General features: G+C 44.9%; 1 protein-coding gene across 5 annotated transcripts in view; it reads right to left on the bottom strand.

Annotated features, from left to right (window-relative positions):
• The window catches only part of SFMBT2 (Scm like with four mbt domains 2), a 192,354-nt gene that overhangs the window by 82,393 nt on the left and 91,502 nt on the right, over positions 1-18,459 (bottom strand). For all 5 annotated transcript variants that reach the window (XM_039519596.1, XM_039519600.1, XM_039519597.1 and 2 more), the window contains exons 6-7: positions 14,720-14,966; positions 8,152-8,249 (exon numbers count right to left, since the gene is read on the bottom strand). In XM_039519596.1, coding sequence (XP_039375530.1) covers positions 8,152-8,249; positions 14,720-14,966 — 345 coding nt within the window. The remainder of the gene's footprint in view (positions 1-8,151; positions 8,250-14,719; positions 14,967-18,459) is intronic.

Below are 18,459 nucleotides of genomic sequence, written 5' to 3'. Positions count from 1 at the left end.
CTTGCCACCCCCCCACAACTCCTTTTTGGCTCAGGATCCCTACAATTACAACACTGTGGAATTTCTGATTTAAATAGCTGAAATCAGGAAATTTACCATTATTAAAATCTTATGACCATGAAATTGACCAAAATGGACCGTGAATTTGGTAGGGCCTAGCCATATTACATACAAAGATAAAGAGCTTGAAGGAGCTCAGACGGAAGCGGATCAAATGTAAGGGATTAGCAGGGTGAGTCTACGCACAGCGTAAAGCAGCCATGCAAATAGCCGTCAGAAAGTTAAGGATCCCACCAGAAGGCTGATGAGAGTTATGGATGCGAAGGAACACATGGAGTATAAACAACCTGGCAGGCTGCAACAAAATGGCGACGAGCAGGTTATTAAAGCACAGCATGCATCGCAAACGCCAGCCAAGCAATCAGCGCTCGGGAGCAGGGAAATGCTTACATTCAAGTTCGGCTTCTAAGTTAAACCAAAGCACGTCCGCTTTAACCAGCAGCGGCAACACATGCCCAGCTATTATGGGAGTCTGAGAAGGAAAAATCTATTAGGTCATCTAGTCCATCCCCTTCTTCCATCCAGTACTGTCCCCCTCCCAACCCTAAACTGGGTCTCGCTTACTTTTCAACTTCTCAAGAAGAGCTGGTCAAAAAAAACAAATTGAAATGATCAGCATGACAAGTGTTGGGATAATTTTGCACCTTTTTTGGTCAAAATCTGGAAGAAAAATGCCATACAATTGGAAAAAGGGGAAAAAACATTAATGTTTTACCCATTTTAAAAACATTTAAATTCTAACTAAAAGTGTCACTGAAATTCCAGATTGTGAATTTTTTTCAAACCAGCTCTCATCATAAGGGGTGGTGCTTCCACTCCTGGCCTTAGGAGAGTCTGAATCCAAAATGATCCTTTCTTAAAAGTTCATCCCATTACCCTAGGTATTGATTAATACCACTGCTGGGACAGTGGTAGTATCCGAAGACCCCAATCAGAATCAGGGACCCACTGTGCAAGGTGCTGCACAAACACATAGAACAGATGGTATGTGCCCCAGAGATCTGACAATCTAACATGCAACGAGTATAACCAACAATTAGAAGGTCTGGGGTAGAAGCCCAAGGGGAGCAGGAATAAGATCATCCAGTTACTGTGGTCTTCCTAGGTGCATAATTTGATGAATCCAAATCATTTAAAAGTTTTAAATAAATAAATTCCAGCAGCCTGCGCCAACCTAAATAATCTCTCGCCTCCATTTTTAAACACTTCTCGTACTTTGCATCTGATGCTCATCCATCATTTTATCCAAACTATACAGATTGGATGCGACTTTTAAAGGGGCTTCATTTTCAGCACTCATAGATTTTAAGGCCGAAGGGACCTTTATGATCAACTAGCCTGACTTTCTGCATAACACAGATGGTAGAATTTCACCCAGTAATTCCTGCATTAAACGCAGTAACTTCCAGTTGAGCTAATGCATCTCCTTTTAAAATATATCCCATCTTGATAAAAAGGGGCAGATCCTACACTGGAATAAACTGTTGTAGTTCTGTGACATGGGGGGGGGGGGAAGGTGTCTTCCCCAAAGACTTTAAGTGAGAGAACCCAACATATCCCTAGGCAAAATGTTTCCGTGGCTAATTCGCATCACTGTTAATAACCTGTGAGTTATTTCTTGTCCGAATTTGTCTAGCTTCAGCATCCAGCTGTTGGATCTTGTTGTGTCTTTGTCTGCTAGATTAAAGAGCCAGCTACCATCCAGAATCTCCTCTCCAGATAGGCACTCATAGACTATTGGCAGGCTCAGCTGTCAGCATGCACAAATGGGAAGAGTAATACTGGTGCTACTGTCACAAGTTACACATGGAGAATCTGAGGCACAAAGGGGTTAGATTATTTATTGTTATCTGTATTAGTGCAGTGTCTATGAGCTGTAGTCACGGACCAAGCCTCCACTGTGTTAGGTGCTGTACACACAGAGAATAAAAAGGAAGTGCCTGCCCCAAGGAGCTTACAATCAAAGTATGAGACGAGACCACAGATGGATACAGACAGGCAGATGGGGAGTACGAGGAAACAATGAAACAATGCTGGTCAGCATGACAAGCATCGGTCTCTGCAGTCTAATTGTACATGACATAGCAAAGACAACATTCCAAGTTAAAGGCAGAGTGACCAAGTCCCAGTCTATGCTTGATCTCACGAAACACACTGCCTGTAAAAACTGTAGGATAGCTTTTCAAAGATGCCCAAGAGATTTAGGTGCACAAGCCTTGCGCTCAAGCCAGTTTTGTGTAATTCGCTCTGGCAATTTTGAAAATCCCATCCTCATTTGACATTTTTGTCTGTTTGGGGGGTGTTGCTTTTTTAAAGGATCGATATATTTTCCTACAGTAAAAGGAGGAACAAAGTGTAGTGAGCACGTTAATAAAGCTTGTTTTGCAAAATATAACTTCTTTATACAGCCTGTTCTAGGAGCTGTGGCTTGCCAAGCATACATTTAGTAGTAAAACACTCCGAATATTCACTAGCAGTTATATCCGTTTCCTCCCAAAGGATCCCATAGCATTTTACAAATCACATGCAACATCTGTGCCAAATGACAGTACAAGACGCATATAAAACGTCACCAGATAGGAAAGGGTAATATTTTTCACCCTATTTGTAGTAGAGAGGCAGTGTTGCCTAGTGAACAGAACACTGCATAGGGATGCCTGAGTTCTGGTACTGGCTCTGCCACTGGCCTGCTGGGTGACCTAGGCAAGTCATTTCTCCTCTCTGTGCCTCAATTTCCCCAACAGTAAAATGGAGATAATGGCACTGCCCTCCTTTGTAAAGCTGTTTGGAACTGATGGACAGACAGTGCCGTATAAGAGCTAGTAGTTATTCATATTATTGAACTTGTGTGCACTGATGACACCGGGGGCAAGTCAATGGAGTATGAGGCCCCAATTAGAGCCTGCTCCTGCCCCACTGAAGACAGGGGAAGTTTTGCCGTTGAATGTAATGGGAGTATGATCAGACTCATCCATATAGGAGTCACTTTACCAACCACAGAATGGCAAGCATCGCTCTGGAAATGAGCTGCACAGTGCAACAATGGCTCTATTCTTCCTCTGGAGACTGACATGGGTGACGGATATCATAGCTCAAACAGCATGGTGTGGCCCAGCCCATGCGCCGCCCCCAGGTCTCCTCCTGCCTGCTTCCAGTTCCCTTCCCGCTCTTCTGTAGCCCAGAGGCTGAGGCCGGGGCGGGCAGGCTGAGGCCGGTGCTCGCAAGGCCTGGGGCTAGGGGCGCCGCCTGCCCAGTGCTCCAAGGCTGGGGGCACTGCGGCCATGCCGCACATCTGGTGCTCCGGGGCAGGGATTGGGGGTGCTTTGGCCACGCTGCTCACCCACCCGGCACTCTAGGGCTGAGGTTGGGGGCGCTGGGACCAAGCCGCCCGCCTAGCGCTCCAGGGCTGGGGGCGCTCGAGTGGCCTGGGGGGCCAGCGGCTACCGTGGGGGTGCTCTGAGCTCCAGCAGGCGAGGTGGGGGTGATAGGGGAGGGACCTCGGGCAGCAGGTGGAGCAGGGGCTAGTCTCGTCCAACAGATCATCCACATGTGCACAACTGAAACTGCAAAAGTAATTCAGACCCCAATCCTGCAAAACGCGTAAGAATGTTCTTAACTTTAAGCATTGACTTCAACTGGATTACTTATGCGCTTAAAGACATGCGTAAGTACTTTGCTGGATCAGAGTCGATGGAATATAATTACCCAAACCAGAATTTACCGAGTACACCAGAGTAGAAACTTCCACTTTTGCAAAAATGCCCCCGGATCTTTAACAATTGCACGATCTCTGTTTTACAGCTCATTTAACAGATGACAGCTATAGCACCATGGAGCCCTGTTGCACCATGTGGAGGAATTAGTTCTCCTCTGACTTTCAGTGAAGAGCAACACCTTCTGGATCACCACCACCACCACATTTTTGAGTATCTAAGGTTTTCCTTGGAGGTCTCTCATCTAAGGAGCGCAGCCAAGTCAGACACTGCTTAGCTCACAAGAGCAGATGAACCCATCATCAGCTGGGGCAGCTGCTGGCTTTTTTTAGTTCGTGCCCAAGTCCCCACCAGTGGCAGGACATTTTCAAACCGCACAAACACTGAGGCCTTATTGCTTAGTTAAAAGATTTTTGTGCCAGACATTTAGACCATGGGCCTGATCCTCCTCATCCTTATGTTGGTGTAAATCAGGAGTAACGCCAATGAAGTTAAGCCAGCATAAAAGCAATGTAGGAGAGGAGGAGCAGGCTCGGTATGTTTTGAATGAAGGCGTTCTGGACCTATTGGCTGAGTAAATGAAATGCGAGCTTTTGTCAGCCAGATTCATCTTGTCCTCGTGCCCGTGTGTCACGAAATCCCAGCTCCAATGAAGTGAATGGAAAAACTCCCCATTGAGTTCAGAGGGGCCAGGATTTCAGCCATTATTTTAAAATAATAGTAGTCAAATAAAACCAAAGGAAAATAATGGGGGGAAAAAGAACCAAGATAGGCTTCAAAATATTGCTCCTGCTGAAATCAGTGGGAGTTCTGCAACTGACTCACGGAAGCAGAAATAGACCCCAAATCAGAACCTAAGCCAGATCATCAGCTGGTCACCAGTGGAGTAACTTCACTGACATAAGTGACTCAACAGAGCTACCCTGACCTGGCCCCTTGCAGTCAAATGTTCCCTCTCACCCCCAGTTCTGGAGACTGACATAAAATGAGACACGGACATGAGTCTCTCTGGTTTTGCAAAGCAGATGCCTGACTGATGGTGGCGTTTTCAAAGCAAAACAAAAACCACCCTGTGCTTTACTCATTTGCAACTGAAACAAGAAATGGGCCCGGAGCAGAAATATTTATCCAATCCCCCCACCATTTAATGGGTGTTGGCCCTGCTTTGAGCAGGGGGTGGGACTAGATGACCTCCTGAGGTCCCTTCCAACCCTGAGATTCTATGATTCTATGACCACCGATGCCCAGAATCAGGGGCTTGGAGAAGACAGGGCTGAGTTGAACCTTACCCCGGGTTTGGTTTGACAGAACAAAAAGCACGTGTGCTTTTTGCCCTTCTTCGTGTTCAGTCCCAAAGTAATGCTCATCTTAGTCGATTCACTGTGCTTTGCGCTGCTCTTTCCTCTTAACAGATGAGCAGCCTGGCAATCTCCCACCACAAGGCACCTTAAAAGTGGGACTCACTGAATCTAAAAACACAGTCCTGATGCCATCATGAAAGTAAGCGGACATAAGTTTGCATCCTGAGAAGAGAGGATCCCACAGCCAGAAGTACATTCAAAAAAGCTTTTTTTGTGCCTTGCCAGGAATATTCTGAACTCTTTCAGACATGGAATATGATCAGGAATAAAAAATAAGGATCAGCATCACCACTTTGTGGTCTAATCCTGGCATCACTATGGTTTGACCTTGAAACAGATAAATGAAATAAAAAGTGTATATTCAGAATTGTTAGTAATATGAGGACCGTGACTGGACATCACCTTTGTGCAGACAGCCAACGCAAGGCCTATGCATCCCTTACGTGTTGGTTATAGTCTCAAAATAGGGCACAAATGGGACTTCAGTGAGCACGGGCTTTGCATTAGCCCTCTGCCAGATGTGGATTTCACCCAGAGAGTTTCGAATAAAATTGTTCTAATTAAAGTGTTTCTTAGTTAGACCACAGAGTCCTGAACCCTTCCTGGAGAGTTGGTTGAACTTGTCTTTGGAAAGTGAAAATCAATGATGGGAGATTGGGCAGGAAGAGTGATCTAGTGGGTAGAGCCTGGGACTCACGAGATCTGGCTCTGTCACTGGCCTGCTGTGACATCTTTGCCAAGTCATATCCCCTCTCACTGCCTCAGTCTCTTGAGCTGTAAAATGGGGATAATTATACTGTCCTTGTCTGTAAAGTGCCTGTAGCTCTACCGATGAAAAGTGCTATATAAGAGCTAGGTGTTATTGTCAGCAGACAAGCACAAAGCAGCTGTCTTTCCTAGCACATAAATAAAATATAAACCAGGGGTTCTTTAAAGGGCACAGAATTACAGAAATGAAGGACTGGAAGGGACCTTAAGAGGTCATCTAGTCCAGCCCCCTGCGCTTAGGCAGGACAAAGTAAACCTAGCTCATCCCTGACAGGTGTTTGTCCAATTTGTTTTTAAAAACCTCGAGTGATGAGGATCTCACAACCTCTCAGGGAAGCTTATTCCATTCCTTAACTAACCTTCTATGTAGAAAGTTCTTCCTAACAGCACCAACAACAGAGTAAAGTCATCCCTGTGTAAGGGGCCAGCACCAGACATCTGTAATTGCTTAGCGCCCATGTAACCCCTATTTTGGGGACGCAGTAGGATGTGAGTGATGCACTGGTCTTGTACTGACTCGCTGCACAGTGGTGAATTCCACCCCCATAGAGAGTAATGATTAAACCTATATTTAAAATGCTTGGTGAATAGGCGAGGGGGAAGCAGGGGAATAGGCAATGATGAAGGAAGGAAGGGATGCAGAAGATTTGCTAGGAGATGCAGTGCACAGCTGCTAACGGGCTCCATGAGACAGTGGTACAACATTCACTCATCAAACGAGTAGGTTATCAGCTGAAGTAAGGCAGAATGAGGAGAGAGGTGACTGGGTGGTCATGGCACAGGTATGGCAGTACAACCATCTAGCCTGTATCTTCAGGCCTTCTTATTGCACCTATCACCAGCATATCTCTTCCACAGACTTAGAGCAGCATTTTATCACTATGTTCCAGTTCTCCTAGCTGTGCAATGGAACTAACAAAGCTTCCCTCGGTGTTTGTGATGGACCTTTTGATCTTCAGATGGAAGATACTCTTGAAATCCAGAGTATTACAAAAATGGCAGTTTAGATCACCAAAAAAATTAACGCTGACTCAAGAGAGGGTGAGCACAAAATATTCTTTGCATGACACATATGGCCAGCTATTATAATCTCCTCTGCACGGTCTGATCTTGCTCTCATTGAAATTCATGGGATTTTGCCATTGATTTCTATGGTAGCCGGACTGGACCGGGAATGTGCAGCTTCTTGGGACAAACACAATAAAGGAACTAAGGGTTTCTGAAAAGATTTGACCAACAACAGGGTGAAACCTACCCCAGTGCAGAGAGCCAGTATAAGGACTTTGAAACACTGGTCCTACTGTGTGCTGTACTGGTCAACCCAACTTTAAAAAATGGTATTGCAGAAATGGAAGGAGTTTAGAGATAGGTGATAGGAATGATCCTGGGCTCCTAGGAAGAGAGGCTGACAGATTGGGGCAGTTCGCCTTAGAAAGCCAATGAATAGGAGAGGACATGGTAAAAGTATATACAGTTATGAATGGTCTAGAGAAGGTAGATTGGGTGCTTCTGTTCTCCCTGTCTCGTTACACAAGAAGAATGGGATCTTCTATTAAAGTAAAAGGTGGGAAATTCAAAACTGATAAAAGGTGGAACTCATTGCCACAGGAAGTAACTGAGGCCAAGAATTTAAGAGATTGGATACTTATATGGCAAAATCAAGAATATTCAGAGTTCTCATAATCACTGACAACAAAAAATTGGAAGGGATTTTAAATTTTGTGTTTTGGGGCTGAAACCAATCTCTGACTATTACAGACCAAGATGAGACTTAAGTGGGGGTGGAGGCAGATTACCCCGCATCCGCTTACTGCAGGGTTCTTTCACCTTCCTTTGGTACTGGAGACAGGATACTGAACTAGATGGACCTTGGGTCTGATCCAGTCTGGCAATTCCTATGTTCCTAAGTCCCACTTAAACCCTACTTTGAAGACATAAGTGGGGGTCTTTCACACAAGCCTTACATAGCAATGTGCTTTAAAACGTGAGGTGGGAGAAAACAATGCCAAGCACCCCCTACTCCCATAATAATCTTTGACTCCAAGGAGTCAATTTTCCAAATGGAAAATCTGTAGAACAACAAAACCCTTTTATTTCACTTTATGCAAAAATCTCACGTGTGACTTTTCGCAGCATGACCTCCTAGAGCATCACTTTCCTAGCAGAGTTAAACACAAGATGCTATTCACTCCCTGACGTATTTATTCATCGGTGGCTCTCTAATTAAAGAATAAATGGGTCTCTTTTACCTTGAATACTTCCATTGGAAGAGGAAACTTTGCTGCATCATTAAGGGATTTTTCCAGAGCGCATTTCCATTCAGATATATTCTTCAGAGAATAGATTTCTAAAACAACAACAACAAAAATCACATAATTGTTTAAGGACGAAACACTCCTGTAGCATGTTAATCTCATACACCATGTAATGGTACAATCCCAGTAAAACCAACAATGCAGTGTATACCCTGTACTGTGTAGTTCTGGTAAAAACAACAAAGAAGAATGACTCCACTCACACAGAGCCAAGGAGCAATGTACTTTATTTCCTGAAGAAAAACAAACCAAAACAAGACCATGAACACTTTTCAGGTTTTTTGCCAAAAAGCCAAAACTTGAATTTTGTTTTTGAAAACCAAAAACTGACCTTGTTTTATGTTTGGCTGCCAAAAACTGATATTTTAGCTGTTTGGGGTTTTACAACTAAAAGCGGAAACATTTTGACAAAAAGGGGGGAATGTTCTCATAAACACTGTTCTCATTGGTAGTAGAAAAGGCACTTTTTGTTATTAAAAAAAACAATAAAAATTTGCAACCAGCTCTATACACAGACATAGTTGGCAATATAACATCAACCCAACAAACAGTATTCACAACTGAAATACAGTTATACTACAGCAGCTTCTTTAAATAGATTTAATATCGTTAGTTATATTACCAAATCCTTTAGTGATTCATTCCAGTAAAATGCCTATGAATCATCTACTGTAGGGACAATACAGTGATGGAGAATTTTATATTGGCTGTACTTCTGTTCTAGGAAACATATTGTTATCCAGCACACAACAAGTTATTGCAGAACATTCATCTCAAGCTCTTAAAGTTACGAGATAGACAGATAGAGCGCAACAATTATTAAAATGGAAATGAACAGAATAGGCTTGAATCCAGATAGGGGAATAAACAGAGTGCAACTCCAATGGTGTCAGTGTAGATATGTACACCAGTGATGCGTTTGGCTCAATTTTCATTTGAAATTCTATGCTTATAACAGCCGCAAAGATTTACGGCTGCATCTTACAATTCTGAACGGGGGGTGGGGGGGAGAAGGAATTGGCAAGCACAGTTTTCACCTAGCATTGAAGCTACAAAGGAATGTTATGCTCTGATCTCAGCAGATTTAAGACCTTATCAAAACAGGATTTGCAGAATCACTCACTGGAAGTGGATGCATTTATACATCCACTATATCAAACTATCCAACTTCAGACAGACATCAAGGGTATGCATATGAGTTTAAGCGAACTTAGAGGGACATGTTAACCTTTTAGGGCTATATTTTTAATTCTTTGCCTGTCTGGAGTTCAGTGTGAACACACATTTTGATCCTCTGTTTAGAGTACAGATTGCGGCCGGAGTCCTCTGTACCAAGAGCACCTTTTAAGTGATTGTTACTCAGAGTGCCTGTTACGGCAGGTGTCCCTTTCCTTTTGGAAGCACTGCTCACCCTTGGGTGCATTAATAAAGTGACCCAGTCCTGCCACCCTTCCTAGCATGAACAGCCCCGTTGCCAAGGGGAATGCTCACATAGGTAAGATGTATTCACACAGGGTTCAGTCAAGCAAGGGGGAATGTGCTGTTGCACTGCCCCAGGAGCAGACCAGGAAGCAGACACTGTCTCAGACAGTCACGATCTGCCTACAGGTCTCACCCTGCCCCAAGCCTATGCCTGGTGCAGTGTACTTCCCTGGCATAGCTGGTGCACTGAGGGGGGTAGAGCCATGGCTCTGCCCCACTCCCTGCCCCATCCCACCCACGCGTGAGTAGGTGTGACTTGGGGAATACACAGAAGCCCTACACAGGCTGCTTCCTGGTCTGCTGGTAGGATCCTGCCTGGGCTGTGATTCTGGCTGGCCCCTAGGTATGCTGTGCAAAGAGCAGGGAGTCTCCTTTAGTCTCTCCCCTGCACTCGACTCCCAGCGTGTGAGAGGCACCTGGCACCTTGCAGGGACAGCCCCATGAGGATTCAGGGCTGGATCATGGTCAGCCCCATGCAGATGGGCCGTGTGCAGGAGAGAGACTTGCCTCTAGTGGTGCAGCATCACTAAACCTTGGGACCTTCCCCACCCACCCACTGATGCAGAGCCAGCGGGAATGAATGCTTCTCTGAAATGGAGTTGCTCAGAGAGTGCCAGGATGCAAAGGGACCTGGGCTCTAGTCTGGGGTTTGTTGGTAAAAAGGAAGGCTCTCTAGGCTTGGTCACTGTCCGGCCATCTCCCTCCATTATTCCTTCCCAGCCATCTGTTTTTATTTTCCGTTTGTTAAGCTTCAGGCTAAGATGATTCTCCCTGCCCCTCTTCAGATTGATCTGCAAAAGACAGCTGTCAGCCAGGGGATAGCTCAGTACCCAATTCAGCAGCCTCTGGCCCAGGTGAATGGGAGATTTCTCACTTGGCATAGGGATCAGCCTTCCAAGACCAGCAGCCACTGAGTGCTGAATTTCTGGATCCCTAAATCAGTGCTCTTCATCTTGCGGGATAGACAGTTTGCAATCAGAGACCGGCACCCGGTACACAACACTGTTACCATCTCGATTTTATTTTGAATGTTATGATATTTCTTTCCTTACAGACCCCCTTCCTGGAGGCATTTGATTACGTGGGAACTTCAGTTTTCATTAAGAAAAGAAAAAGTAATTTCTGGCTCCGATAGCTGCTGGGAAAAACGCTTGAAAATGGGACCCCTAAAGGCTCAAAAATCAGAAAACAAATAAAAAGAACCCAACGGTTATGATTTTTTTTTAAATCTCAAGGTTTTTAAGCCAATCTTATGATTCTTGGGAGGCGGACTTGGATTTTTAAACACTTGGGGTTGGCAACACTGCAGATGCAGAACCTCACTGGTGTAAAAGCAATGCCATTACACCAGCTGGTGTAGGAGCTATGCCATTACACCAGCTGAGGATCTGACCCCTGGTGTTTCCTTAGCTTCTTATTGTGTTTTATATTTACTAATGGCCTGCAATGTGTTATGTTTCCTATAGTGGCTGCAAAGGAGCTAGGGGCGAGAGTAGTCGAGTGGCATTTATTATTCTTCCATTTGAGTAGGTGAAAATCAGTTGCAAGTTTTGGTGCATACTCAATGAGTCTCAAAAGATAAAGGCACATCTACCAGTTGCAGTAACCAGCGAGTGATATTATGAACGCATTTCATTAGATAGAGGCAGTTAAGTTATGTTGGCAAGTTTATGGACACTAAATCGCAGCGTTAAAAGAGCATAAAGCATTCTCTTTAAGTGATAGTGTTGCAGACAATTGAACAAAGTGTGCCGTGTCAATTTGTGTTGAGGGCAACAAGAAATAAGCAATTAAAATGTCTGCTGATTCATCTTTAACTAGAAGTTCGCATGAAATGAGGCAATCTCTCTTTGTATCAAAATCTGGTGCCAGATTTCGAGCTGGTGTCATTTCAATGGTGCTGCGCCAATTTACGTCAGATGAGCATCTCATCCCAGGAATCCAAACTCATCTGGGGTCAGAGCCTTGCCCCATTCCAGCTCCTCTGTGCCAGATAAATGGACTTAAGGGGACCCTCAAACTCAGGGGTTCTCAAACTGGGGGTCGGGACCCCTCACCAGCTTGCGAGGTTATTACATGGCGGGGGTCGCAAGCTGTCAAGCTCCACCCCAAGCCCCCACTTTGCCTCCAGCATTTATAATGGTGCTAAATATATAAAAACATGTTTTTAATTTATAAGCGGGGGGTCGCACTCAGAGGCTTGCTATGTGAAAGGGGTCACCAGTGCAAAAGCTTGAGAACAACTGCTCAAACTCCTGATTCCAGCTGGGGAAGGATACCTCCCTAGTGCAGGCACTGTGGCAGACAGCCAGAAGAGCTGCCTTCTGAGGACACCCTCGCAAGCCTTGGCACAGGGGGCATGCCAGGGACGGGGGGAGGAGGCGTGTTTTGGGGGTAGGCCTGTCTCAGTTCTGAGCAACGCTGTGCTCCACAGGGCAGCCATCACTTAAACAGGGCCCCAGGCCTTCTCCAGACCCAGGGCAGCCCAGGCTTGGGAGGGCAGAAGGTGGTGTAAAGTCGCCTTTGCCCACCTCCCCCTGGGATGCGAGTTGTGCATTGCATTGCACAGAACAGACTCTCACTCCTGAAACGCAATGTAATAAACAGCCTGCCTGCCTCTGAAATAGCCACCCAAGCTGAAACCCAAACTTGCAGTCTTCAGATTGATATTCAACTTAGAAAAAACACGGGATATTCACTCAAGGAAATGAAGTTCATAGCCTGGAGGGACTGACTGCAATGGTGTGACGTTGATTTACACCAGCTGAAGACCAAGCCCTGAGGACTTGATCCTGCGAGGTGACAGGTACCCTCACTTCTCACTGGGAGATAAGGGTGGCTGGCACGTCACAGGATCGGGCCCAGAAAGGATACGCGTAGGTTGGCTAAGATAGTTGGGGGTGCGTACGTCCAACACACCAGAGGGTGTAAAGAGCAAAGGCAGATGGAATCCCTTGGGAAGGAGCCAGGGAATATAACTCAGAGTCACGTAACAGAATGACAATAAAGGGTCCGTTGGGACGAACACGAGGGAAAACCCCCTGGCAGTGATTTGGCTTTGGCACAATCTCCCAAGAAGATCCTCGCTTCAGCCCATCCGCACCTTCACTACATTCTTCACATTAGTTAACTGCCTTCCTGGGCTTGCCATGGGCTTTGCTGAACCGCCTAAGGGGCGCTGTAGAGGAGATGGCCTCTACAGGACCACGGGCCGATGAGGAGAGGAATCCCTTAGAAGATCCTGAGGAAAGACGCTCTGATACCATACGCCATAGGAAGCATGCAGGAGGGGAGCTCCTGTGCTAACTCCTAGAAACCTGGCACCTTGGAAAAATTCACATGCCCTGCACACACTGGGTGACATTCACCACAGCATAGAGACCTCTCACTGAAGTTGTGACCTGCCCCCAGGGACAAAAGAAGAGTTAGGGATAGAAGCCAGGTCTCCTGTGCCTTAACTAAGAAATCATCCTTACTCCTCAAGGGGAATTTTGCCTGGTCTGAGGTTTCACTACAAGCCATAACTTGAGTTGAGGTAAACGTTTTGATGATGCTGAATCAAGTTGCTTCGGGACTTGGTGTGGAAACTATAATGCTGAAAAACGTGCTGACTTTGTAATGCCAGGCAAAATGTGCCATTGGCTGAGTTTCGTTTTGAGTTGTCTTCGACTGAATCCATAACTCGGGGCAGCTCTCAGGGGTGCAAGTGAAAGCAACTCTAACCCAAGAGGAAAAGCATCCAAAAACAAAAATTCCTTCAAAATGAAACTGACAAGATTTACCCAATCCAGCCCAACTTTATGGGGAAAATTCATCCCACAGGCATGTCCCCTTAAGTCAAATTTGGTCCTACTCTAACATAGCAACAACAGACACAATTGGTATAAAAATCACACATGTTTTAGGGGAACTGGGGAGTATAATCGTGGATTTTCAACTCTAAAAAGTCAGGCTTCTACCATTTGCACTAAAAGACAGCTCCCTTAGCTAGCAGCAGTAGTAGGTCCTTTAGCCTCTCTCTGAGTCCGGCCATTAGAGGACACCACTCAGTTATTTACCTATACAAAGCCACTACACTGTGGGTCTGGTTTTCCATCTTTTCACTCCAATTTTACATTGCAGTAGTGCCATTAACTTCACTGGAATTATTTCTGGTTTACACCAGAATGAGACATTATGCTCCAAAACACATTTCTCAGGAGACTTTCATTATATTATGGTTATTATTACAATACCACCTAGAAGTTCCAGGTAGGAATCAGGACCCTACTGTAGTAGGGACTGTACAAATGTAGTAACAGACCGTCACTGCCCTGAAGTACTTCCAACCTATCATACCCAACTTAGACGAAGGGCTGGTCGACACGAGAAGTTACTACACTGCAAATAAGAACGGAATCTACAGTGCCCCGGCTTGCCATAAAGCCCGCAGGAAGCCACTTTATCCCCATTTCATAGATGAGGGGCAGAGCACTTAGGGGTTTTGCCCTTAGGCCTGGTCTACACTGGGGGGGGGGTTGAACTAAGGTACGCAACTTCAGCTACGCGAATAGCGTAGCTGAAGTCGAACTACCTTAGTTCGAGTTACTTACCTGTCCTCACGGCGTGGGATCGACGTCCGCGGCTCCCCCGTCAACTCCGCCACCGCCGTTCGCGGTGGTGGAGTTCCAGAGTTGACGGGAGCGTGTTCGGAGTTCAATATATCGTGTCTAGATGAGACGCGATATATCGAACTCCGAGAATTCGATTGCTACCCGCCGATCCGGTAGGGTACCCTTAGATTATATAGAAAATCTACGGTAGAGCAGGGAATTGAACCAAGGTCACCTAGGTCAGAGTCTGAGCCACAAAACCATCCTCATGCCCTTAACCAAATCTGCCAGCCTAATGGGTTTAAACTGAGTCAAAAAAACATGACTGATAAACTAGAAGAAATGAACAGCAGATCCACAGAATTCTCAGTAAATAAACAGGTTTCAGATGCAAATGATGAGAGCATATTTTTAAGGAGCCATTTTACCTGCAGGAGGGTCCAGTCTGTATTTATTCTCTTGACACCAACCGACTGGTCGAAGTCTGCAATCCAAGTAAAACAACCACTGGTCATAGGATTCAGTCTCCTCCAATCCCACATAGCGAAGGCGTAATCTTCCTCCAACATTTTCAACCACACTAACTATCCAGTACTGAAAAGGGTTCTGGGAATCCTGCAGCTCTATTAAGGAATCAACTGTAATGAGGTCTACAGGGTTTTTTCCTCGCAGAGGCTGTTTGAATAGAAGCAAAACTCCTTATTTTAAATTTTATTTGAAGACGTCTCAAGGAAACAGATGACAGCAGAAGATTATTTTTGTTTTTCACACCATCATCCAAGCTATCAGCAAACAGTCTGTTCTCCTCTTTTACCCAACGGCTTCCAAGTGCAAATTCAGAAGAAAACAGAAAACAACAGTTGTGCTAATTTCTCAACCAACAAAAAAATAAAATTGCTGTTGGACCCTTTAGGATTCTTAAGAATCCATCTTGTAGGATTCTTCCTAAGGACTCAGGGCCCAGTCCTGCTAGGGGATTTCACCCCCACTGACTAACTGGAGTTTGGGGTGTATATCCCATCACAGGAGTGGGCCTTGAAATCAACCTAGAAGGCATCAGAGCATGATCCTGAAAGCCCCCTGTGCACAGATCTCTCATTCACCATGGACTTGATCCTGCTCCCACTGCCATCAGTGGCAAACCTCCCACTGATCTCAATGGGGGCAAGATTGGGCCATCCAGTGGGAATTTGAAGGTCACTAGGTCCATGGAAGACTCCCATTGACTTCAAAGTGCATGAGATCATGTGCTAAAAGAGAGCGGTTTTCTGGATCAAGCCCTCATCGCTGATTTAAAGTGAAACAAGAAGTTCCAATGAAGAGCTGTATTTTCTTACACACAGAGCACGGTTCTAAGGCCCTGATCCTGCAAACAATGAAGCACAGACTCAGCTTTACCACTGCAGTACCGCCAACCTCAAGCACTCAAAACCATGAGTCAGGCTCTAAAAAAATCATGTGATTGGGATCAAAAATCATGAATGGGGTTTTTCCATAAAATAATATATTTTGGATTCTTTTTTATTTCCCTTCGGGTTTCTGAGCCTTTAGAGTGCACTTGCCTCACATTTTCAAGCTTTTCTCTGAGGTCTAGAAACATACATTTAAAAAAAAAAAATGAAAGCTAAGATTCTCATGCACAAATCTCTTGATTCCAGGAGTTGGGGCTTTAAGAAACACACTAAAAAAATCATTTGATTCATGATAAAATTCCAAGAGTTGGCAACCTTGTTTCTTCAAGCAGTCCCAATTGCTCACAGCAATAAAATTAAGCACATGCATAAGTGTTTGAAGGATCAGGGCCTAAATTGTTAGCTGTTTGTGTACCAAGCCTGTTGAAAGAAACAGACAGTGAAAACCAATAGCCTTTATAGGGATTTCTAAAAAATTTTGCAAATCAGAGAGAGTTTGAAAATTATTCATACTAGGGCTGGTTGGGAAAAAAAGGGAAGTGGGTATTTCAAAAAAATTGTCCCTTTTTTTCCTCTCTCTTTTTTTTCCCCATTCAAAAAATTGGCAAAAATTTGAAATTCAAACTTCAGCCAGCATTAGAGTTGATCAACAAAATGGAGAGGTGGGTTGGAATCACAATATTCCTTTTGTAATTTGTTCCCTTTAAAATTTGAAATTGTGTAACATGAACATTTCCAACCAGCTCTGTGAATAGTTGATACATCTCAGTGCAATACATTTGCTTACAGTATTAGCAACTTTCTTACTGTATTTATTAAATGCATCCATACAATCTCTTAAAGGATCATGTCATGGCAAAATGCTGTTTCTAAATACTGTATAACAAAATCATGGAATTCTGATTTAATGTCATTTTTCTTCCATACAATTGCTTCAGTGCAATAAAACATTCCTGAACATCAAAGGATATAGTAACACTGTAATGACAATTTATTATAATAGATGCCTGGCCATTATAAAGCTAATAATATTGCTTCTCTGATCTGCGTGCTAGAAGCTAAGCCAAACAATCAGTTGTCACTTATCCATGAGAGCAGAATGCTAACATTAATATTTGGATTGTATTGAGTATTCATTTTGAAAGTAGAGCAAGAACCCTTTTATGAACAGCTCCAGTACAGAAAATTACCTTGTTAAATCAATATGCAATGATAACAATGATCTGCAGTGCTGATTAACAGTAATTCTCTTTACCAGTGGGTTACAAACACAGCATGACGTACTGTATTACCCACATACCTCACACATAACAGAGCATAACACCATTAAACACAAGATTGCAAATGGTTTCTATCCAAGCTGCTGTTTCCTCCCTCCACACTTCTGCCCTTGTTGCCTGCCTGTTTCTTCTACCAACATCAAAGGAGGTAGGGTGGAGCCTACAAGCGACACGGGGGCTTATTCTGATCCCATTCACATGGTTTGGAATTGCACCAGTGTGAGATAGAAGTCAAGCCCCTAGGCTCTTGGCATATTCTAGCTGGGAGCATGAGAGTGACTGTGGATCCATCTGCCATGATCATCTAAGGCTATGTCTACACTACACCTTATGTCGGCGTAACTTAGGTCACGTAGGGGTGTGAATAAATCACCCGGAGTGGCATAAGTTACACCAACATAAGCGCCAGTGTGGACAGCGCTGAGCTTCTGCCTCCCATGGGGGCTGGAGGAGGTAAGCCGCCGGGAGAGCTCTCTCCAGCTTAGAGCGGCTACATTAGAGAGCTTACAGCTGCACTGCTGTAAACCTGCTAGTGTAGCCATGCCCTGTTTCTTTGAATGTTTAGGATTTTTGGCCTTGTGGACTGAAAAACCCTGGTGATATTTCTACTAAGTCTACCCTGTGGCTAACTAGTGAAGTACCCACCCTCATTAAAAATGAGTGTATGTGTTTGTGACTTGCACGAGTGGGCAGAAACAAAGCGATCAAAGCGAGGACTATCTTGAAATGCATTTGCATTCTTAAGGTAAACAAGCGTTTACACAGATGTAAACCACATGTTTACTTTAACTCTGGATCCATCCAAGGCAGGGCACAAGACCAATCTCCTCCAGGGTCTATCCTAGCACTGCAGATCCTGCAAACCTGTTCTCTACCTGCATGTCCTCTAGGCAGTGCTACAGCATGTATTGCAAGCATCTCTAGCACCTCAACTGCTACTGTAAGTGATTGCTCCTGCAGGAAAAAGCGTTCTCCAAAACCCCAAGGCAGCATTCAGTTGAGAGCACAGAGGGAAGCTGCCAATTTCACACGGTTTCAGAATGAAACCATAAATGGGCCCAAGATTTACTCGAAGGGGACCGTGCGCCTCAGTGCAACTTCCCACGAACCTGATCTGGCATTGGCGCTTTTAAGTGAGCCCAGCACCGGGTGAGTTTGGCATGGATGTCGTTCGCCCTGCGAACATGCTTGGTACCTAGAGCTTCAACCATCTGGCTGTGTTTTAATATGTCCCCATCGTCTCACCTGAGCAGAACAGAGACTCCCTATTGCCAACAGCACTTTCGTGCACTAATCGCCAAATCCTGTCCCCAGTGAGTAACTGGACTTTGCGCTGGGGAGATCCATGGGGTCAGAGGGAAAATGAATTCTCCCTGCATGGGCAGAGCCACCCCACAGCTTTGTCTAGTATCAATCTATGGACTGACCAGTGGGTCCAGCGAATCCCCACCCCCACTTGTCTGCTGGCCCGACACC

Source organism: Mauremys reevesii, linkage group 1, assembly GCF_016161935.1.
Source record: "Mauremys reevesii isolate NIE-2019 linkage group 1, ASM1616193v1, whole genome shotgun sequence".
NCBI classification, from domain to species: domain Eukaryota; kingdom Metazoa; phylum Chordata; order Testudines; family Geoemydidae; genus Mauremys; species Mauremys reevesii.
This window is presented reverse-complemented; position numbering and strand designations above follow the sequence as displayed.